The sequence below is a fragment of the Sarcophilus harrisii genome, chromosome 1 (assembly GCF_902635505.1).
Source record: "Sarcophilus harrisii chromosome 1, mSarHar1.11, whole genome shotgun sequence".
In the NCBI taxonomy this organism is placed as follows: Eukaryota; Metazoa; Chordata; class Mammalia; order Dasyuromorphia; family Dasyuridae; genus Sarcophilus; species Sarcophilus harrisii.
The window spans coordinates 217482627-217507742 of NC_045426.1; the positions used below are offsets into that span (position 1 = coordinate 217482627).

The 25116-nt window shown below is 33.9% G+C and overlaps 1 protein-coding gene across 5 annotated transcripts in view; it reads right to left on the minus strand.

Annotated features, from left to right (window-relative positions):
* Positions 1–1914: 1914 nt before the first annotated feature.
* The window catches only part of ZCCHC7 (zinc finger CCHC-type containing 7), a 272764-nt gene continuing 249562 nt past the window's right edge, over positions 1915–25116 (minus strand). For all 5 annotated transcript variants that reach the window (XM_031937129.1, XM_012542683.3, XM_031937153.1 and 2 more), the window contains exons 7-9: positions 13373–13468; positions 5974–6091; positions 1915–2437 (exon numbers count right to left, since the gene is read on the minus strand). In XM_031937129.1, coding sequence (XP_031792989.1) covers positions 2001–2437; positions 5974–6091; positions 13373–13468 — 651 coding nt within the window. In that variant the 3' untranslated portion in view covers positions 1915–2000. The remainder of the gene's footprint in view (positions 2438–5973; positions 6092–13372; positions 13469–25116) is intronic.

Genomic DNA, 25116 nt, shown 5'->3' on the forward strand with positions numbered 1-25116 from the left:
ATTAATTTAGTCATAAGGTATTTGATTCTTTACAACCTGTTCTCCCTCCCCCCCCCCCCCGCCCCCTACAATTTTCCTCAGTTTCTTGTGTTCTACTAGAGAAATAATTACAAATTAGCTGAGGAAGCTATCAATGCTGGTTATTCTTTGGGCATGAGATTAGAAGACAAGGATATTTACTTTAGGTAGTTTTATTTAAACTCAATAGATTAGAGCACAATATCTAGGTTAATGATTGTAGTTTTTTAAGTTAAGCTAGTGGTGGGTTGGTAGGAAATCTCAAAGTCGGTGAACTGTATTCTAGGTGAGATAATTTGTCTATTTCCTGCTGGATGGAAACATTTATGTAGCAATGGTTAGTGTACTGAACCTTGGATCACAGAGATCTCAATCCAAAACTTCTTTAGCATTTACTGGCTATGTGACTCTGGACAAATCACTTAATTTTGGAATGCATTGTTTTTTTCATTAGTAAAATAAGTATAATTATAGTACCTACTTCCCAGGATTACTGTGAGGATAAAATAAAATATGTGTAAAGCATTTTACAGATATTTAAGTGCTATATAAATGCCAGTTTTGCTAGATGAAGAAAAATTTAAGAGCCCACTTACAATCCAATTGACTTCTCTCCAGCATACAATATTGGTGACTACCTCCTTTGATATATTCTCTTCTTGGTTTTTGAGACACTGCTCTTTTTATTCTCTCCCATCTGAGTGCTCCTATCTCAATCCATTTGGCTAGACCATTATCCATGTTATATAACCATGTTATATACCCACTAATTGTGGGTGCTCCCCAAGGTCCCTCTTTTCTCTAATTTGATGACTCTCATCACCTTTTAACCACAACTGTTTTAATTCATACCACACTTTAGTTAGCATCTACTATGGATGGATTTTGAGTGATCAAGGAAATAAACTGTTATATTAGTTTTTTATTAACCTCATTCCCCTTACCTCCATAAAATAATCCCATCTAATAATTGTTTATTCTCTTTTCATATAAAGGACAAATTTAATTCACTATACTACTGTGTTATTTTATTTCAGTGTCTAGTTCACACTTAATATATCTTAACAAAGTACAAAAAATATATCACAAGCTCTTTAAAAGCCAGGTAATTTTTAATTTACACAGTAATAAATGTTGTGATTTTTATTTTTTAAAAGTTTTTTATACATTTGAGTGACTGACTTCCTTAAAATGATTTTCACACGGAAGAAAAAACATTCTTTAATGATTATATTGAGACCTTGATTTATTCTCCTTTTCATATATTTGCCAGAACTTTTGTTTCTTTTGCTAGCTATACCAATATGATTTCTGCTGTTTTCTAAAGCTCAGGTTCCCTATCTCCTTAATGCTTCAATAATTTCATAATCATAATGTACTTAAGACATTTCACTCATTTTCAAAGCCCACTGTCATGTTCCTTACAAAGGATGACTTCAGAATAAACTTTAGAAGCAGGAGAAATTGGACAAAGAACAAAGCATGTTTTAAACTTTCCCAATTGGTTTAAAAAGGAATCTTGAAAATCACTGAATTTTCTTATCATTGTTCACTTCTTTTTTACTTCAAGTCTTTTGTTTTTTAAAAAAATGTAGACTGTAGACGAATGACATTTAATAAACTATTTTTCTTGGTAAAGTATATTTAAAAGGACTTCTTTAAAAAAAATCAACAACACAAAATTAAGCTTTCATATTCCCAGGCTTCTAAGTCAAAAGTACAATTTATCAAATAGGAATACTCCTGAAAATGGAAAGCTAATTTATCTTTTTACCTTCTTACACAATAAACAACTTGTTGGTCACAGAGAATAGCAAATTGTTTGCTTAAAAAATAGAAGCCAAGAACTCAATGATTTTTGTTCAGTGAGTTTAACTTCCTTAGAGTTGGAATAAATACTTCTTACTTCTTTAATGAGGTAAGAAAATACAATGTCAGGGCACAAGCAGACAAGGACACCAAATTATTACACAACTGCCAAGTCAGCAGTTGTTTTTCATCTTTGATTTTCTTTTTCTCTGCTTAATAAGGAATAAACCTTCCTCGTCATCTGCTCTTTTTCTTTCTCTTTTCTTATACTTCTCCCATTTAGCCCTTTTGGAAAGCTCCCCTCCACTCATCTTTTGATGATGGTATCCTAAGTGGGAGGACCTATGAGAGGAAGAGTGACTTCTGGGTCCTCTGATAAAGTCCTCATCTGCATCATACCACCTTTGAACATCCCTCCTGGATTTTTTTTCTTGGCTTCTATTGCTCCAATTACTCATTTTTGTTCTTCTGAGATATTTCTTTTCTTGATGCCATTTGTAGTCTTCTTGTACGGTGTATCTTTTCTTTATTCCATGATAGTGACTCCTGCTTGTTGATTCCAAATGGGGTCTCTTGACTGGTCTTGGAAGCTCTCCATTTTTTTGAAGTTCTAGAAAACATAAATGTTTTTACATATTTAAAATCTGGAGAAACCTACACTATGTAGGCCTGTAAATAACTTACAACCTGTAAGTGCTATGAAGCATGCAATGAATGGCAGAAACTTACATCTATTAGAATCACAGAATTTTAAGAGTTGAAAGGATACATTTAAGCCATCTAATTGAATCCTCTGATGAATAAATCCCTCCTACAAAAACTCTGGCAAGTAGGTGTACAAATTTTGTGAATACCTCTAGTACCTATTTTTAGATAAGTTAGAAAATTTTTCCTTAATACCAAGTTAAACATCTACTGGTCATCCTGCCATCCAGGGGAGGGGGTGGGGGGTAAGAGGTGAAAAACTAGAACAAGAGGTTTGGCAATTGTTAATGCTGTAAAGTTACCCATACATATAACCTGTAAATAAAAGGCTATTAAGTAAAAAACAACAACAACAACAAAAAAAAAACAAGTTAAAATTGCTTCCTTTGAAACTTTTATCTTGGTTTTAGCCATGGTTATGGCTTTGTCTTTTGGTGTCCTTTTCCATTTAGCATCTCAAATACTGTAACAGATATATTCTGACATTTATTTTTCTCTTTTAAATATCCCCAGTTCCTTCAACTAATCCTCATATTTCATAAAGTCATCTGATTTTGAGGTTTAAGGGACTAAGTCATCTAGTTGAAACCCCTCATTTTGTCTTTAAATCATGGAAAAAAAAGTCTTGAATAGAATGGGGCCTAGCAGAGGTATAAAAGCCCTATGAAGATTTCCTTTTGGTGGATGCTGGGCAGACATCAATGTTCTATGGATCTAGCCATATGGGAGACTCCAAATATCATAATAACATGAAGATAAATATCTACAGAATTTTCCCAATTTAAACTAACAGCCTTGTACAAAACTGAGATGAAGCTAGTTTGGCAACTTTTATTTAAAGGGGCCTCTTAAATAAAAATTGGACAAGTCATGTCACCTTTCTTGATCCTAATTTTCTTCTCTGTAAAATAGGATAATAGCTGCTACCTCCCAGGGTTGTAAGGATCAATAACTATGAAGCCTTAAGCACAATGCCTGGGACATCTTGTAGAAAGCTATATAAATATCATGATTATTAGCTTTCTGAAATAGAACTTTTTAAATTAATTCAAGTAATAGAGAAACAAGCTTTAAGGCAAAGCTGTAATCTGATCTTCAGGAAGACTTTGGACATGTCCCTACATGACATTCTGAACCAAGGACAGATTGGGGAATCCTATTTTAATGTGGTGGTTAGAGGTCCCTTGTGATGACATTTCACAGAGATTTTTCTTCTGAAGCTGCTGTTACTTAAAGTTTTTGTCAAGACCTGGAGAAATGTAACCAAGAGCCTGGTATTAGAGTAAGTGGAGAATAGGAATGACCATGACATATTACAGAAATGGTCAATCAAAAATTGGACAAAACGTATTCAGGAGGAAAGTACTTGAAAACCAAAAATGAACTACAGAAAATAAAACCTAAACCAAAAATCACAACCCAGGAATGATTATTAAAGATTAAAATGACCTATGGATCACAAAGGGTTTATCAATCTGTAACATAATGGAGTTAATATAAAACAAAGGCATGAAAGAGCTGAGAAATTACTCTTTCTCTATATTTACTAAAAATGGAACTTCTCACTAAAAAGGGGCAGGAAGAATTTTTTTTTGTTATAGTTTTTTATTTACAAGATATATGTATGGGTAATTTTTCAGCATTGACAGCTGCAAAACCTTTTGTTCCAATTTTTCCCCTCCTTCTCCCCACCCCCTCCCCCAGATGGCAGGTTGACCAATACATGTTAAATATGTTAAAGTATATATTAAATACATTATATGTATACATGTCCATACAGTTATTTTGCTGCACAAGAAGAATTGGACTTTGAAATAGTGTACAATTAACCTATGAAGGAAATAAAAAATGCAGGCAGACAAAAATAGAGGTCTTGAGAATTCTATGTAGTGGGTCATACTCATCTCCCAGAGTTCTTTCACTGGGTGTAGCTGGTTCAGTTCATTAATGCTTTATTGGAACTGATTTGGTTCATCACATTGTTGAAGAAGGCCACCTCCATCAGAATTGATCATCATGTAGTATTGTTGTTGAAGTAAATAATGATCTTCTGGTCCTGCTCATTTCACTCAGCATCAGTTCATGTAAGTCTCTACAGGCCTTTCTGAAATCATCCTGCTGGTCATTTCTTACAGAACAATAATATTCCATAATATTCATATGCCACAATTTATTCAGCTATTCTCCAACTGATGGGCATCCACTCAGTTTCCAGTTTCTGGCCACTACAAAGAGGGCTGCCACAAATATTCTGGGCATGAAGAACTTAAAGGAGGTCCAGAGGGAACATAAAAGCTTTCCAGAGGTCCAGAAATAATGCACAAAAAATTTAAACAAGATGGGCTTTTTGATAATGAAAAAATTAACAATATACACAGAAGAGATATAAAAACATAGTCTTCCTTTTAGAGAGGTGGGGAAGACAAACACAAAATGCTGTAGACAAGGTCAGGCATGGTCACTTGGCTCATCTGTTTTGCCTAACTGTTCTTCTCAGTTATAAAGGGAAGCTCAATTATTATTTGTGTAAATCTAGAAATGACAGGTATTTAAAACGAAAGGTACCTATGAAGCTTAATTAAAAAATGAGAATGAGAGGTGACTTCATAACATAACTTCAGAACTACTTGGACAAACCATTCTGTACTGTCACAGAGCAAAACTGTGGAAGAGTTTACACTTAGAGAGATTTAGATATCCCCCCTCAAAAAAAAAAAAAAAAAAAAACTCACCTTGTTAAGCAAGGATGAATGCCCAGCCATACAGAGAGGCAGTGACTATGATCTCCTTGAGATCTCTTAGGAACCAAGTAAATGCAGAGCCCCTTGGCTTAGCTGGAGAGGAAATGTGGCAGCTCAGAAGGCCACAAAGACATGGAGTTTGGGCTCTGCTTCTGCTCCTAAGACTTCTTAGCTTGGTGCCCATGGATAAGTCATAACCTTTTCATTTTGGGACCAGTTTTCCTCACCTGTGATATAGGCTAATACATTTACTACTTTGTTGTGAGGATCAAATAAGAGAATATCTGTGTCTTGGCACACAGCTGGCGCTGATTCAATGCCAGGTATTACTAGGGTTCTGACAGCAAAGAGGAGGCTGGATGTTGCAAGATACCTGTTTGTTCCCATGAAGTAAATCACAGATAAATGCAGACCTTAAAAAAGTACTTCCTTGTTAAGAAAACAAATTAAACCAATATTTTAAAACCTAGGAATACACAGATTATAGTAAACATTTTTAGGAATTTACTCAATTGAATAATGTGGAGGTCAGCATAATATAACAAAGTACAGATCTTAAAGGGGCTTATAAATCAATGCCACAGACACAAAAACAGCAATATCAGTGTATGCAAAGAGATCATGAGATTATGAATTTAGAGCTTCGAGAGATCTCAGGCATCACTGCAAAAACAATTCACTAAGCCACCTCTTATCTTACCTTCTACTTTCCACTGTATTCTTTGTTCGTGATCCCGGATATCATGCTCCTTATCATAGTAGTAAATGAATGGCACTGTTGGAAATGTTCCACTTAACATCCGTCTTTCTGTGCACTCCTGAAAATTATATTTAGTATTACAACTTTTAAGAATCATTGTAGAAATTTATATTTTTTACCAGACTAAAGACAGCTGTATATATGAAAGCAATAATAAACCCAGAGCAGGCTGGTGTAATGATATATCACTAGAATGTCAGAAGCAGATTCAATCCTGAGGCTTCTACTTATTAGCTTTGTAACTTTGAGCAAGTACCCTTCTGGACCTTAGATTCATCTGTAAAATGGAGATAATATCTGTAAACATAAAGGACTTTTGCAATTAAATGAGACATTAAATGTAAAGTGCTTTGCATTCTTATATGGGCCTTACATTCTTATATAAATGCCCATTAGTATTATAACCTTTTGAAGGCAGGGTTTGTTTTAAGTTTGTTTTTATTTCCCTAGTGCCTTGCACTTAATATTCAATATGAAATGGATTACCACTTAGGGTCACAATTTACTTGAATTATGGCAATTATTGTTGACATCTACTTTGTAAATTAGGCATTACAAGTGTAGACTCAAGTTCATTGTAAGATCACAATTTATGGTATAATGGTAAAATTTTTGATCAAATCTAATATGAGATTTCCATTATGAATTATTTGGCTTTAAGCAACTTTTAAAAATTTTCTCTCAACATTCCACATTCCTCCTCAATTTCTTATAGAACCATAAAAATCCCAGAGTTGCCAAGGTCTCGGAGACTACCTGAAAAAATTCTTCTCTACAATATTCTCAATGAACATCCATCAAGACCTTTTCTGAGAGGGAACCCAACATTTATAGGCACAAAATTGCCCCACTTTCAACAGTTCTCACTGTGAAGAAGTTTTCTCTTTTATCAAACTTGAATCTGTCTCTTTCTATCTACTGCTCCTAGTTCTGTCCTTTGAAGTCAAGCAGCAGAATGCATTTCTTATTTCATATAATAGCTCTTTACTGAAAAATCACTATGAAGTCCAACTATGTCTTCTTTTTACAGGCTAAATATCCCCAGTTTCTCTGGGCACTATGTTTTTTTTTTCAGTGGCCTTTCTAAAATATGGCTCTGGTGGAGAAGAAATTATTCCATGTGTAGTCTTACAGAGAAGCATACAATGATATTATAGCCCTCAGCCAGGCCCCTCAATCACTCTATGAAGCTCATCAGCTTTCCTTTCTTATTAAATGACTGATTCCTTCTGCACTAGCAATATATCAACATCTGAGATCTTGTTCATAGGAATTGATGTTTAGTCACATCTTCCACACCTTGTACAAAAACAAGTAAAGTTGAATTTTTGGACTCAAATGTAGGAATCTATATTTATTTACCCTTATTAAATTTCTTTGTTCAATCACCCCAATATTTGAGACCATTGAGATCTTTTTGCTTTTTCACCATGTCAGTTATGCCTCTCAGTTTTGTGTTAACTACAAATTTGATAAGCATCCAATCTGTGTCTTTCTCTAAGTCATTGATAAAAATATTAACCAATACTGTCCCAAGCATAGATCCCTCCCTGGGGCGTTCCAAAAAGAATTCTTTTTTGAAGTTACAACAAAGCATTAATGACTAGGTTGAGTCATTCAACAAGTTTTGCCTACTTCACATCTAATCTAATCTAATCTCCACCCTGTCCACAAGGAACTACTGTGTTAGAGAGACTGTCAAATGCTTTGCTAAAATCTAGTAAGTTTTATATATAGCATTTTCTTGATCTACCAGTCTAGGAATCCTGTCAAATCAAGTAAGATTAGTCTGGTATGACCTGATTTTGATGAAATAATGTTTGCTTTTTGTGATCGCTATATTTCCTTTACAGATATTCAGCACTTCCTCTAATAATTGAGATCAAGTGCACAAGTTTATATGTGACCACTCTACTCTTTCCTTTTTTGAAGATCATAACAGTTGCCCTTCTCTGGGCTTGGTATCTTTCCCATTCTCCACCATATTTTAAAAATCACTGACAATGGCTCAGCAATTACATCTAATACTTTTAAATATACCAGGACATAAGCACACTAGTAGTTTATCTAAGTCTGGTGACTTGAACTCATCAAGGACTGCTAGAAAGTCACTATGTCTCAATTTTTCTTGGTTTGAAGTTTCTACTGGCCAATTTTATTCTTTTCAGTGTCCAATGATCATTCTCTTTGGCCAAAAATACCAAAAATAAAGTATAAATTCAGTGGTTCAACCAATGATTCTATTTTCTTTAATATTTCTCTTTGTCTCCAGTATATCTAAAATCTTCACCTTTCATGCTAGCTTTAGCACATTTTGAGTTTTCATACTCCTGTTTGTCTGGAATGTCATTCTTTGTTATTTGTCCTTGTTTCTCACTTCTGAATGTCTTTTTCTTATTATTATACTGAATTATATAATATTATATTATAATATTATTTATCTTATTATTATTATACTGAATGTATTTTTCTTATTGCAAAATCTTCATTTCTTCAAACATCCTTTTCTTTATTCCCTCTCCCCTACCCCTAAACCAACCCTTTTTTACAACAGATTAAGTTAGTTGGTGACTCTCTTATATAATCACATAAAACCATGGAATTTGAGAACTGGGAGGAACTCAACAATCATCTAAGTCAAACCACAAACCCACTATAATATCACTGACAAAAATATTCTCCAGCCCCTGCCTAAACAACCTCTTTGGACAGTTGGCCCTACTATGGACAACTATAAATAATGTTGGGAAGTTTTTCCTGACCTCAAGACTAAATTCAACCTTTTCACCTTCTATTTTTCTTGGTTCTCTTTGGGTCAAAAAGAATGAGTCAAATCCCTCCTTTATAGGACAATTAATTCTTTGAATGCTTGAAGACAACGATCATCTGCCCCCACACTCAGTCTTTTCTTGCTCAGGTGAATATTTACATTTCCTTTACCTGATCCTCATGTGATGAGGACTCAAGAACCAATCTGGCCCTGCATGCTCTCTTCTGGATATTCTTCACTCCCTTAATGTCTTAGAACTGACCACAATACTCCAGATTTGGTTTGACAAGGGCAAAGTACAGTGTATCTATCACCTCCCTAAACCTGTTAATGGAGACCAAGATCATAGTAGCTTTTTTTTTTTTTTTTTTGCAATCATGCCACACTGCTGACTCATAGTGAGCTTGTGGTTCAGTGCTTTTCAGTCATGTCTCCCTTTTCATGATCCCATCTGGGGTTTTCTTGGCAAAAATACAAGAATGGTTTGCCATTTCCTTCTCCAGCTCATTTTACAAATGAGGAAACTGAGGCAAATTGGGTTAGGTGACTTGTCTAGGATCACCTAGCTAGTAAGTGTCTGAGATCAGATTTAAATTCAGGAAGATGAGTCTTCCTGATTCAGGCCTAGCACTCTATCCTCCATACTACCTAGCTGCCCTCCTAGTAAACTAGCAGCTCACTAAAATCCTGAGATCTTTTTCAGAACTACTACATGCCTTTTCCATCTTGTATTTGTGAAGCAAATGTTCTACTGAATTTCATCTGATTAGATTTAGAACAATGCTCTAGGCCTGTCAAGATCCTTTTGGACACTGTCACACAAAGCAATCTTTTTTAACAAATTTGATTGGAATGCTATCTATGTCTTTATCCAAACTACTAAAAAAATTTACAACATTTTATCTTGATTCTTCTCAGTCTATGCCACATCACAGTTCATAAAGTCTTCCCAGCTTTTGCTGAATCAGTCCTTTCATTTCACATACCACAATAATATTTCATCACATTTTTATACTATAATGTTCTGGAATTTATTTTTCTATCATATTAGGTTTTGTTAGTAATCTGTAGAAGTTATTAAATGTATCAATTAATTTTAGAGACTCTCTAAGATTCATTATTGTAGACCATCTTATTAACTACAAAAAGTTATATCTTTCGCCTTTTTGCCTATGTAAATTCCCCTCAATTTTTTCCTTGTCACATATATAGCATTTCTAAGACTATTCCCACTAAAAGTGGGAATAATGAGCATCCTTGCTTTACCTCTGACCTATCAGAAAGGTCTCTATCTCTATTAGATATGCTGCCATATCTAATCTATCATATCTAGATAGTTATAGACAGATGTTATTTACCATATTAAGGAAAGATCAATTTGTGCTTTTGCTTTTCAGTAACTCTGAACAGAAATCACCCACCAAATTGTCAAAGATGATACACACATACAAAAAAAAAAAGAAAAAAAAAAAAGGAAATGGCAATTGTTAGAGGTATTGTAAAAAGAAAGATGCACTATTTCAAGTGTTCTTAACTTAGGATCTATTGACTCTATATTTCAGTAGGTCTGAAAATATGAATGGGAAAAAGAAGAATATTTTCACTAGCTGAGATTTAGCATTTTCTTCATTACAAAGACATCAAATTACCTTAGTGCTAGCACTACCTATGACTTTGTATATGATAGGTGGGATTTTTTTTTAACCTTTTCCTCTATTTTATTTCACACTTCCACCATACTACCATGATATGGTAGTAGATATGGAGTTCTGGAAAAGTGTATGTATTAAGAGGAGAGAGAATAATGTCACAGACTGAGGTAGTAGGGGAAGGTAGGAGACATGTTAGGGAACGGTTTTGATAGTGTTCCTGAAGTTGTTGGCTACCTGAAGCTGCAGCTGATAGGCCATGTAATGGACTTTGGAACTATGCAACCCGGGCACAAATTGGTTGGCAGGCTGTTTGGACCTATACATGGACCAAGCTGTACAATGAAGAGCACATGGGGAAAACCAACACCAAAGTAAGAATCCTCTGTGTGTGTAAAGAGTGTGAATCATTCATGCAGCTGTTTAGTCAGCAAATGACAAAGTCTGCATTCAGGCTCATGTTGTTGAATATCTATATTGTTTTCTAGTAGTAAAACTTTCTACCATTGTTGTTGATCAAATGATGTAGAAAGAGCTTAAGCCCTTTGCATTATTTGTTAAAGTGCTACAAAACTGGGCAAGTCAAAAAAGAATTTTTCCTATAATGCCTGTAGTAGCATACTGTGTGGCACATAATAGGTAGTTAACTTAGAAAACTGCAAAATTAGAGGTGACTTGCTCCAGATCATTCTCACATCCAGTATAAAGCCAAAACTTGAACCCAGATTTTCTATCATAACTCAAGTTCTCTTCCTATCACATCAGAATGGAATGAATAGAACTAAGGGTTGCAGTTCAGGAGGTTATTAATAATTTCCATACACATAAAATTCATTTTAGCTAAATCTTCTAACACTATAGGAATCAGGGACTAATTCCTCTATCCTCATCCTGGAAATTGCTTGAGCAATAACTCTTTAGTATCCCTTCCTTATCACTTAGCACGCTATCTTGCACATAGTAGGAACTCAATAAAAATGTATTGAATTGAAATGCATAAAATAAATTGGAGGATAGGAACATTCCCAGACATCTCGCTAGACTGATTTTTGTTATATCTGGATCATATTTGGTTAAGATTAATCCAGTCATTTGGAGCTATATTATACAAAAATATCTTACAAAGTCAAATGTAAATTATTTTTTGATTATCCACATCACTAGTCTTTTCCATCAGTATGGAAAATCTATACTTGCTCATATAAATTATTTTCATATTATCTATTTTGGATTATCTACACCATTGCTTTTCTTCCACTGTAAATTTGGATAATTGAGAGTTTGTCATCTCTGGTATGAGGATGTCAAGTTCATATTATAAATTTAAAATTACCTAATCCTAGATTTCCAGGGATAAATTTCAAAGACTTATAACAGATTTTTGTCTTCATTAACAGATAACAGCACATATGACTGAACATAGCAATTTAATTTTCTTTTTAACTGAGAAAATAAAATAGGAATTCTTTATCCTTTTGAAGCCTTGCTTTAAAGAGATTACTACTCAGAAGCAATGCAACTATGCTTCTTCTTCTTCTTTTTTTTTTTAACAGCATTCCTTAAATGAAAATCAACCCTGAAAGTTTACCACCATGAATACTGTATGAAAAATGTCTATAAAAAGACAGAACTGGTAAATAAATAAAACAAAGACCAGCTAGAAGTGTTAAATTCTATCACAGTATACTTAAGAAAAGTTCAGGATCTTTCTGGAGAACTCTCAAGGTTACTTAAAATAAATACTATAATGGATTTTTATTACTTTTCAAATAGGTCAAAGAAATGAAAATTCTAAATTTTAGACAGCAAAGTAGTAAAGCTTCCAGGGGAGTTGATCAGAGACCTCTGAAGAGGTAGTCAGATAAACAATAATCTTGGCTTAGAAGTCACATCCAATATCTTTCTATGAGTATATGTCATAATGGTTCAGCTGTACAAAGTAATAAGGAAAAGTTAACATTGAAACGTTATCTAAAGAACAACAACAAAAACCAAATTTCATATGACTATAAAATTATTAGTACGTGCTCATTTGTGGGAATTCCTCAACGTTTATTATTATAATGAACAAAAATTCAGTGCAACTATTACGTAAATTTTTTTTTTTTTTTTTTTTTTTTTTTTTTTTTTTTTGGGCCTGTGATTTCATCTGCATAGGAAGAACTCTTGGAGAGGAATTTTCTTTACTAATACAGACTAATTTACAGTCTTACAGAACTGCCTCAGGGCACTGAGAGGCTAAATGATCTAGTACAGGGATATCAAAAATTTGATCCCTACAGGTCACATATTAGAAAACAACAAATTAACATTATGTATATTGATTCATGTTATATTTCCCAATTATATTCTAACCTGATTGATATACTCCAGAATTTGGGTGGGGCACAGGTAGTTTGACACCTCTGTTCCCTATGTTCCCAATCTGATTCCAACTCTGAGGTTAATATCTAATATACTAAGCTCAAAATTTAATATTTCACAAAAATTTAATATCTCAAATTATATTCTGCTTCATTTGATCACATTAAATCTAATTCATGTATGTTCAATCTTATATTGCTCACACAGTGCTCATTATTCAGCATGAACATTGTACAAGATACTGAAGATACACAGTTAAAAAAGAAATAAATACCCCTTTCCTTCAAGAAGTTACACTTCTATTACATAATTGTTTGCTCACAATCTAAAAAACAATTAGAGAATATTGGCACTGCATCATGTCACTCTATAAACGATATAAACTGAGATATCACATTTGAAAAGAATTCTCCAAATTTATGGCACAGCATATATTTAAAGTTATACATTTCTTTTCTATGACTCTTAGCTATTATTCCAAAAAGAGGGAGTTTGTTATGACCACCAGATCATGACATACATAAGTAACAATCAGGTAGAAAGTCTTAAAACTTACATAGCCGTAATGACCTTTCCGAGAGCAGTTGTAGCAGTATACTAAAGCTGATCTTCCAAAATAGGTCTTTGGCCTCTTGGGTGGTCCAGGTTTGGTCTGCAACATAGATATTTATGAAAGTTCTATTTTACATTTCAAATTCTAAAACAAAATCTTGCCCTTTCCAACACAATTTCTATCAAGTGAAGGTTCTATCAAGAACCACTATCCTTTGAAGGAGTGGTTGTAAAATTTTCTGCTAGGGATCCTAGCTATTATAAATGTAAACTATTATCACTGAGTTGTTCTTGTAGTATTTATTCTTATAAAATGACAATGTATTATTCTCAATTAAAGTCTTACTTTTGTCCCTTAACATAACATGGTAGTGAGCTTGGGTTCTCAAAGGATATTCCATCAAAATGCAAGGTCATGTAGCTCCCACCAAGCTGCAAACACTGGAATATTGGGTTTAACAATGGATTATGTGCCTGCTATAGAACAGACTAAGTATATAGATGTTGACTGGTAATCATGTAATAAATTATTATTATTAATTATTACTTTACCACAGCAACTCATGAAGGCTGCTCTGTACTAATGCATGAAGATATGACTTGAGCTAATGGAAGGTTATTGATAGAAAGCGATAGATCACATTTGAAAAGAATTCTCACAGTTTTTATCCCATACCAATGAAACCAAGAATTTTTTTTAGTAACACATACAATAATGTCTGTATATTTGTTGTTGGCATGAATAATTAACTTCTTTTTAATATAATATTTTATTCCCTCCCCCCAATTACATGCTAAAACATTTTTTATGTTGAGTTCCACATTGTATTCTTCTCTCTGAGACAGTAAGCAATTCAATACAGATTATACTATGCAATCATGTAAAACATTTCCATACTAGTCATTTTGTACAAGACTTGAGTAAGGAAGGAAGGAGAGAAGGAAAGAAAGAAGGAAGGAAGAATGGAAGGTAGTATGGAATGAAAAGAAAGTGAAAAACAGAATGCTTCAGTCTATGTTCAAACAATATCAGTTCTTTTTGTGGAGATCGGCTTCAATATTAATCTTTTGGGATTATTTTGGATCACTGTATTGCTGAGAACAACTAAGTCATTCAAAGATGATCATCATATAATATTGCTGTCACTGTGTACAAAGTCCTACTGGTTCTATTCACTTCACTTTGCATTAGTTCACATAAGTCTTTCCAGGTTTGAAATCATCCTGTTAAAAATGTTTGTGGCAGCTCTTTTTATAGTGACAAGAAATTGGAAACTGAGTGGATTGCCCATCAGTTGGAGAATGGCTGAATAAGTTATGGTCTATGAATGTCATGGAATATAATTGTTGTATAAGAAATGACCAGCAGCATGATTTCAGAGAGACCTGGAGAGACTTACAGGAACTGATACTAAGTGAAGTGAGCAGAACCAAGAGAACATTGTGCATGGCAACAAGATTAAACAATGATCAATTCTGATGAATGTAGTTCTTTTCAACAGCAAGGTGATTCAGGACAGTTCTAATGGTCTTGTGATGGAGAGAGCTATAGAGAGCCAGAACTCTGGAGACATATACTTGAAAGAAATATACTTGAAATAAGGTGTTAACTCAGAGGAATTGATGAGACAATGGTTATCTAGTTTACATATACTTAGTACTTAGCATAGTGATGTAATAGTTGTCTAGTTCACATATATTCAGTATGCTGTAATGATGTAATTGTAATAGGGTGTATAAGATCTGTGGAAGTCAGCCTGCAGTCAGACTGGCAGACTGCCGGAGGAGACTGGGTCAGACTATGACAGACACAGACTGTGTAAGAGACAATAAAGACTTTGGACTCTATTCTTGTCCATTCTTATGGTGTCTATCCTGCTGAGACCAAGGCTCTTCTGGAGGACCTCCAGAAAGCTAGCCCGAACATTACAGAGAGCCATTTCCATCTGGAAAGAGACTATGGGGATTGAATGTGGATCACAACATAGTATTTTCACTCTTTTTATTGTCGTTTGCTTGCATTTTGTTTTCTTTCTCATTTTATCCTTTTTGATCAGATTTTTTTTGTGCAACATGATAATTGTGGAAATATGTATAGAAGAAATGCACATGTTTAACATGTACTGGATTACTTGCTATATGGGGAGAGGGTGGGGAGAAGAGAACTGGCTGAACAGTTTATTAGATTTATTAGATTGTCCATTATGTGCCAGGCATTGTGCTAGGTTTTAGAGATACATATATAAAAGTGAGACAGTTGGGGCAGCTAGGTGGCACAGTGGATAGAGCACCAGTGCTGAAGTCAGGAGGAACTGAGTTCAAATCTGATCTCAGACATTTCACACGTCCTGGCTGTGTGACCCTGGGCAAGTCACTCAACAGTTGCTGCCTTCAAAGAGTTTATATCCTCCTTGGGTTTATAGATAAATAGATATAGGATACATCAACAAGTGGCTTTTTTTTGTTGGGGTGGAGTCACTAATAATTTGAAGGAAACAGGGGAAGGCATCTTAAGGGAAATGTGTTTGAGCTAGTTCTTTTTTGTTTGTTTGTTTGTTTTAAGCTGAGATAAATTTAATTAAAAGAGATTAAACAAGAAAGCTTCACTATGATAAAAAGGTACCATAACGAAGATACATACCAATAATAAGCCCATATGCATCAAATGCTACATTATTTAAATTTTTTTCTTTACTAAAGTTTTTTATTTTTCAAAACATATACATGGATAATTCTTCAACATTAACCCTTGAAAAACCTTGTATTCCAATTTCTCCTCCCCACCCCCCACCGCTAGATGGCAAGTAGTCCAATATATGTGTAACATGTTAAAAATATTGTTAAATCCAACATATGCATACATATTTATTATAAAGTTATCTCTTGCTGAACAGGAAAGATCAGATCAAAAAGGAAAGAAAATGAGTAAGAAAACAATGCAAATGAATAACAACAAAAAGAGTAAAAATGTTATGTTGTGATCCACATTCAATTCTCACAGTCCTCTCTTTGGGTGTAAATGGCTCTCTTCATCACAAGATCACTGGAACTGGCCTGAATCACCTCATTGTTGAAAAGAGACATGTTCATCAGAATTGATCATTGTATAATCTTGCTGTTGCCTGGTTCTGCTCATTTCACTCAGCATCAGTTCATGTAAGTCTCTCCAGGTCTTTCTGAAATCCTACATGCCATGCCAGGTAGAGATATATGTATTTTAGCCAAGAAGCAAATGGGAAATCAAAATACTTCCTAAGCAAGGGACTGACATCCTTTTAAAGCTGACATAAATTCTCCATAAGGGAATTAAATGTGCTGGAGGACTTCTTCTGGCTGTTTTGTACAGTATGTGCATACTAGTGCAGGCCTCATCTGTCCATCTGTTATTTGCTGCACTTTTTATGTATCCAGCTCGCTTCCTTTCCTGATCATGTTTGCTGGATGGTACCTTTTAGAAAACTATCATTCTGATTGCTTTATTTTGTGTGAAGGCATCTGCAGGTTCTTGAAGGTTATGCTAGGGAGTGTAAGCGATGGAAGTTTTTTCTCTTCTGGAAGGTATTTCAAACTAATGTATTTGAAGAGGCTCATCAGCAGAAACTGGCTATTTGACAAAAAAAAAAAAATTCTTTGGTCAATGAAACCAATAAAATAAAGATGCCATGTGGTCCTCAATCAATCTATTTTTGCAATGATGGTAGTACAGTGTTGGCAAAGGAAGCCAAGGATGCTAAGAATAATACAATTTTCATATTGTCTGTACTCCACCAACTAAATAACAATTTAAGAGAAAACTCCAGAAAGTTAAATGGATTGCTTAAGGAGGATTAATGGGAACATATGGATATTGGCGAATTGCAATCTGCAGCACTGCAAGGATCAAAAAACAAACAAACAAAAAAAACCCCAGATATTTTTATACCAATTTTTATATGCAAATTTTCTCTGTAATTAATTACAGATTTTTTGTCCTATCATCTTCTCTACTGTGCTTTGTCATATATGATCAGCAGCCATAAAATATCACTAGAAGCTGCAGCAAAAAAAAAAAGCAAGGAAGATGCTTGCTTCAGACAGCAATTTGGGATCATTGAAAGCTGTGAACAATCTTCCACATACAATAGTTAACTTTCTTCTTCCACTGCTTGCTGGACATTGTCCATTTGCATGCATCTGTATAAGAACAGCTTTAAAGCTGTTCTGTAACAGGTCCATTAAATGTGCTGGATGGATGTTCATACAGTGTAATCTCTCTAAAATGTAATGTTCTCTGTTGAGGTTTTCTTGGGGTCTCTGGGAGCAGCCTTCATTTAAGTTCAGTAATCACCACACGAGTAGCCAGGTGTTAAGTCCAAATCCTTTATTTGTCTTTTTTAAAGTCTTGTCTCCTATCATTATATACTTCAACAACAATACTATATGATGACCAGTTCTGATGGACCTGGCCATCCTCAGCAATGAGATCAACCAAATCATTTCCAATGGAGCAGTAATGAACTGAATCAGCTACACCCAGAGAAAGAACTCTGGGAGATGACTAAAAACCATTACATTGAATTCCCAATCCCTATATTTATGCCCACTTGCATTTTTGACTTCCTTCACAAGCTAATTGTACAATATTTCAGAGTCTGATTCTTTTTGTACAGCAAAATAACAGTTTGGTCATGTATACTTATTGTGTATCTAATTTATATTTTAATATATTTAGCATCTATTGGTCATCCTGCCATCTGGGGAAGGGGGTGGGGTATAAGAGGTGAAAAATTGGAACAAGAGGTTTGGCAATTGTTAACGCTGTAAAGTTACCCATGCATATAACCTGTAAATAAAAGGCTATTAAATTAAAAAAAAAAAAAAGTCTTGTCTCCTTCACTTGGGGCTTGGCTAGTTTTCTGGAGGCCTTCTGGAGTCTTGGTTTCAGTGGAGAAGTAAAGGAGGAGAGCCTACCACCACAGCGGTGTGAGATGGGATGAATCTCTCTGAGTCGAAGGGCTTGTGCTTGTGCTCCAGCCTTCGATCTCCAGTTTTCTGTCCCCTTGTCTCTTCTGGTCCTGAGAATTTCTAGCTTATATCCTCTACACTGAGTATACACCAATCATTATTTTTTTTTTTTTAATTTAATAGCCTTTTATTTACAGGATATATACATGGGTAACTTTACAGCATTAACAATTGCCAAACCTCTTGTTCCAATTTTCACCTCTTACCCACCCCTCTAAATGGCAGGATGACCAGTAGATGTTAAATATATTAAAATATAACTTAGATACATAATAAGTATACATGACCAAAACATTATTTTGCTGTACAAAAAAGAATCAGACTCTGAATTATTGTACAATTAGCTTGTGAAGGAAATCAAAAATGCAGGATACACCAATCATTATATCACTAGGAAACCATTATTTGTTGTAGGATTAAATCAATGCTAAACTAGATTTAACCACTGTCTCCTCAATTCCACTTAGTACCTTGTTTCAAGTTCTGGCCCATAACATTTCCTTGTAGGATTAAATCAATCATACTGAACCATGCTAAATTAGATAATTATTGTCTCTATCAATTCCACTGATTTAGTACCTTGTAAGAATCCTTGGTTTCAAATTCAGAGTTCTGGCCCATAAAAATACAGCATGTATTATATAGTCTAGATAACAGGCATTTTTTATCTACTTGGTTTTTCCTGTGTGAATTGTCAAGTTGGATAGTTCTGATTGGATATGAAGCTCACTAAATCCAATACTTGATACAATTAGGACAGTATCTTTCATCTGTAGACAGAATATATGGAAGAAGTCATCATTTTTAAGAAATACTCTTCTAGGGAAAGGGACTTGTGTGTACAAAAATGTTTGTGGCAGCCCTCTTTGAGGTGGCTAGAAACTGGAAATTGAATGGATGCCCATCAATTGGAGAATGGCTGAATAAGTTGTGGTATATGAATGTTATGGAATATTATTGTTCTATAAGAAATGACCAACAGGATGATTTCAGAAAGGCCTGGAGAGACTTACACGAACTGATGCTGAGTGAAATGAGCAGGACCAGGAGATCATTATATACTTCAACAACCATACTAGATGATGATCAATTCTGATGGACGTGGCCATCTCCAACAATGAGATGAACCAAATCAGTTCCAATAGTGCAGTAATGAATAGAACCAGCTACACCCAGCAAACGAACTCTGGGAAATGAGTATGAACCACTACATAGAATTCCCAATCCCTCTATTTTTGTCCGCCTGCATTTTTGCTTTCCTTCATAGGTTAATTGTATGTCATTTCAAAATCCAATTCTTGTGCAGCAAAATAACTGCATGGATATGTATATTTATATTGTATTTAATTTATACTTTAATATATTTAACATGTATTGGTCAACCTGCCATCTGAGGGAGGGGGTGGGGAGAAGAAGGGGTATAATTGGAACAAAAGGTTTTGCAATTGTCAATGCTGAAAAATTACCCATGCATCTATTTTGTAAATAAAAAACTATAATAATAAAAAAAGAAAGAAAGAAAGAAATACTCTTCTATTTGGATTCCATGCTGGATATCTACCAGAAAATTGATAAACCTTTTGGGTGACCATATAGTCTCCTGTTTTATGCCTCACTTGATATTGATAATCAGAAGATTTATTGAATAAAATTTTCTACTACTACTCTATAAAGAATCTTATATGATCTTAAAATGTGCACAAGAGAAGATGATAATAGAACACTTCTGAAAAACTATCACAAACCTATTGGTGTTCGTTTTATTGAAAAGAATTAAAACACCTGATTTGCAGTTAGTTTCTTAAATTCTTAAATGCTGATGAAATGCTTTATCCAACTCAGTAATTATGCAGAAATATTCATTAACTGACTAAATGAAATATTTCAACTCATATGTTTAATATATCACCATAACTTTCTCAATTAAAATCACAGAAAATTAGAAGGTGGGAACTTAGAAATATCATTAAATCCAACACTTGTTTTAGAGATATATAAAAAAAAATCAAGGTTTAGATTAACTAATTGCAAAAAAGATCTTTTGGGAAAACTGATTGATTTTGGTGAGACTCATACCACTGAAGGATTTTTGATATAAGTTTGATTCAAAAGTCAGTTATCCTTCCTGATGCAAAATAGTGGCTTAGTTTTTTCTCACACAAGATTACTTTTGTATAATTTAAAATTTTAATTAAATTTTAAATGTGTATGATATAATGATTATAGAAATATCTAACTGCAGAGAGTAAAGTCTGTAGTTCATCTTATAACTTTTCTATTAGTAATTCCTAACAACTTGGAATGCTACTTTTCTGAACAAAAAAAAAAGATAGTGGTGGAAAGTCCTTAGAATTTCTATCTAGAAGAGTTTATGTTTGATGGCTATGTTTATTATTTTATAAAACTAGGTACCTAACCAACAGATGGAAAGTTGGATTCACATAAACCCTTTTAGAAGTTTATTAAAAGGACACGAATGGGGGGAAATTTCCATTCTTACCTGGTCTTTGCAGCTTTGCTCTTACTAATTTAGCAATTATCTTCCTAAATAAGTGACAGCCTCCCTAATGCCTTCTTTCAAAACTTCTATTTTCAGTCCATGCCCACTCCCAAATGTCTATGTTCACTTTGTGAAGAATATACAAAGTAACTAGCAAGCATTATATAAACATATGCTTGGTAAGCTTGTTCAGTTGAGGAATATGAAAGAAAGAAAGGAAAGATTTTTGTGACCAGGAAATGTGTTGGGGTGCAAGAAAGAACTGGCAGTAGACAATACACTCAATACTCTGATATCTTCACTACATTTACAAAACAAATAGGGTGCTCTGGAATACTGCATTAACTCTTTCAGGTCCCTAGAACTTTTTAAGAAATAACTGGTTTTGTATACAAAATGATCTGAACAGATCAATAATGTACTTCAACAAGCACTCAACATTCCTAGAATGTAGTTTATATATTAAGAAAATCTTAAATAAACATGTAATACTCAGTGTCAACAGAAAGTCAGTTGTATAGTATCAGCCATAAAAATACCCTTTGCTAAAGGTTTGCAAGTATGTTAGTATATGTTATACCTGTTATTTACAAAGGGTGATTTGGTCCAAAACCTCAAGTTTAACATCATTGTTTATATATGCCCCTAGATGAAATGCAAACATTTGGATGTTCATTCATCTGAATAATGTTACCAGTGAAAAACTTCCATTATTGCTAATAAAAAAAAAATAGCAGCAGTATTTATATTATGCTATGAGCTTCCAAACTGTTTCACAATAATTAATTAGTAAATGACATGACAAATGCTATCTCCATGCTCTCTTTTTAATAAACTATCATGCACTAGACACTCAATGAGAATGAAATGAAATCAGGATAGATCTCACCTAATTAGAGAACATCTCCGTATTAGAATACAGTATTGAAAACTCAGTAATGATTTTCAGTGGACAAGTTCTCGTACTATGTTGTAACAAGACTCCTCAGGCTTACTGAATGTCTTTGAAATATAAGTTTGTGTGACTTTATACTTCTGTCTTAGGGCTATGTCTTTATTTTTAATTAACAAAACATGTCCAATTTACAGGGGGATGTTTAAATTCATTAGTTCCAGTTCAGACTATAATTATACATGTCTACACCTTATAAAAGTTAAATGCAAGGGAACATTAAAAAAAATAGATTCAAAGAGTATATCTAAAGAATATTACCTAGTGAGAGTGGGTACCAAATGAAGTATTTATGGAAGTAGGTGTCTTATTGTCTTAATTTTTTTGGGAGGGGGTTACAAACATTTAAATAATCTTTATTTGTAGGGTGATATCTTGGAGATTACTTTACTATCAATATATAGAAGTAATAACTGGGTAGATAGTATTACCTATGAAAGGTCCATCCCCATCTGCTATTCTTGCTGAAAGCTTTTCATGCCCCAGTAAACTCAGTAAATATCAGAAGATAAAGCATAAGCCTACTACGCCACGGATTTACTTCTAATGTCTCCTCAAAGTGCAGCCCGATGCAACGATTAGAAATGATTTTCTTCTAATGTCATTTTACATAACCCCTTTTTCTGCATGAGTAGTTAGTGCCGAATGAATGAATGAATGCCATTAAAACAGTTAATCATTATCTGGGACAGTGGCCTTCCTCCCTCCTCAACTAGGAATCTCCATGACAAAGACCAAGAGACCAAAACGTCAGGGCTGCCTCAGTGTCCTATTTCGAACAGTAATTTTTTATGTAAATGAACCTGCTGGGCAGCTCCCTCTGTGACCTTGAGATGCCCTTATCTAAACTGACTATGATCCAATGAGGCCTTGCATCTAGTTGAAGCTCATTATTACCTAGGATATGCAATCAATTTCACTAATTAAAGAAAATTTTCTACTCTGAAGAACACAAAACAGATTTATTTTTACATTCATTCATATGGTTTAAAGATTAGACTTTATGTTTTTATTAATTAACCAAGTTTTTATATGCAAAAATGCAAATAGAAAAAAACAAAAACTAAGATCTGAATGTTTTACACAACATAAATTATATATTAAGTGTGATGTTATGATACAAAGTTTAAATTACAGTTGAGCTTAGCTGTTTTCTAAACTTGTTACCATGCAAAGTACCCACATTCTTAAATAGGTATGATTTTCATGCCTAAAAGTGACTGCCTTATTATTTCAATGTTCTAAATCAATTTAATTTTCTAGCGTCATCTGCTATATGACATAAAATGCAAATATTTAAAAACATCTGATCCAACTAGTTTTACTGAGCCACTCCAAACTAAAAGCTGAAAACAAGCTACTGACATGGTTTTGACAACTGAATATAAAGAGTTGCAACTGCCACTAGCTATTAATGAAGGTCTCAGACACAAATTTTCTTATAGTTTTTAGCTTATATTTATAATCTATACATTTTGTTTCTAACAAAGAATATTGCTTTTTTTCCTGGACTATACAAGACTGGTCACACTTTCTACATATTTTACTGGTTTTGTGAAAAATAAATTTAGAATTGTCCTCACACTTCACTAGTGAGAAGCTAAAGAAGGGCAAACTTCAGAAGGTAATTCATTCTTAATATGGAAAAAATAAAGAACAATGGTCCACCAAAACCATTTTTGTGGGTTGTAAAGAGGACAAAGAAAAACTAAAAGATATCTCAGTTTTATTTTAAATTTCCTTCCTACTGTAGGGTTTTAGTCCCAATAATTGTTGGAAAAAAAAAAAAAGAGTGGCTGGGCTTATACTTAGCTGGAAGCAAGGAACTCTGTCTTTTAGGTCAATTTTTTCAGTTGCTTTTGGACAAAGTCTTTACCTTTTGTACATGTCTTTATCTGGAAAATAATAATAATTTCCTCTGTTTTACATTTTTTTAATTAGTACAAGCTGTGGACGGTGCTAAAGTTTCAATTTTCTTCTCAGAAAAAAACCCAAACAGTTATGTTCCAGTGGACTTTACACATCATTTTCTCCATATATCAAAACCTTCTGTTGAGAGCCATTGTACCAGTGTCACGCACATAATATTTTGTGTGATTTAAAAAAAAAAAAAAAAACACAACCATGTCATGTACCCTACAGACTCTCAATCCATTGGGTAATTCCTTAATTAGGCAGATTTCTGAAACATGTATTATGTACACAACAGACTGGAACGTCTCCTTTGGAGCATTTTCTAGTCTATCGGGTGATTACATCATTAAGCCACACATGCTACGTAGAACAAATTCCTTATGAAAATTCATGAAAAAAATGTACAGCACATCATTAACACGCAGAAGTCCTATAGCTTATGATATTTTGGCTGCTTTTAAAAATATTCATGAGACAATTAAGACCATGTAAATATCAGAAAGGTGTTGCTGGTAAAAAAGGAAAAAATGTCAAAATTTTATTTTTCATTTTTGATTAGGGGCTATTCAATAAAAATATTCATCCTAAATACAGCAAATATTTTATTGCTTTGATATTTGGCACATACAATTAAATCCCCCTGTACTCCTTGGAAGATTCAAGTTCTAGAAACCAAATGGCTAAAACTTGTAAGTGACCATAGTGATCCCCATTAGGGTTATTCAAGCTATGGCATTCTAAATATATATGTCTTCTTTTGTATACATACACGTGGTGTCAGTGTGAGATTGTGTATGTGTGTGTATATATCTTCAATCATACAATGTTCCCCTAACACAGACCAGATATCAATTGCTGTACAAATCTCACTTTTGAAGATACAGATAATAATAATTATTATTTTTATTTTTGAAGTATTGAAGCACTAAACAAAATCTGAAAAACCACTTAGGGGAGAATGAAATATAAGTATCCAATAATGTGCAGTGCAGGAAACGAAACGTTAAACATTAAAATTTTTTTGGTAGAAGAGAACAAAAAATGAAAATCTCAGTAAGAAGAGAACAATGAACATATGCAAGACAGTAGGGATAACAGTAATTCACTCTCTGAATGCTCCAAAATCTTCATGGCTTAAAAAGCATCCCAATTTTCTCCAAAGGTGGTGGCATTTACTCACTGGCCCATAGCTAATTTTACATGGAATGCAAAAATGTTAGTTTAAGTTTAATTTACCATCCTATTTAAATATTTCCAATGTAGCGCTCAAACTACAGAGCTCTCCTCTGTCGATTTTAATTTTAAAGTAAGTTAGCAAAGGCTTCCTTCCTAATCCCCCAGAGACTACCTACATAGTGACACAAACGCCAAATTTATG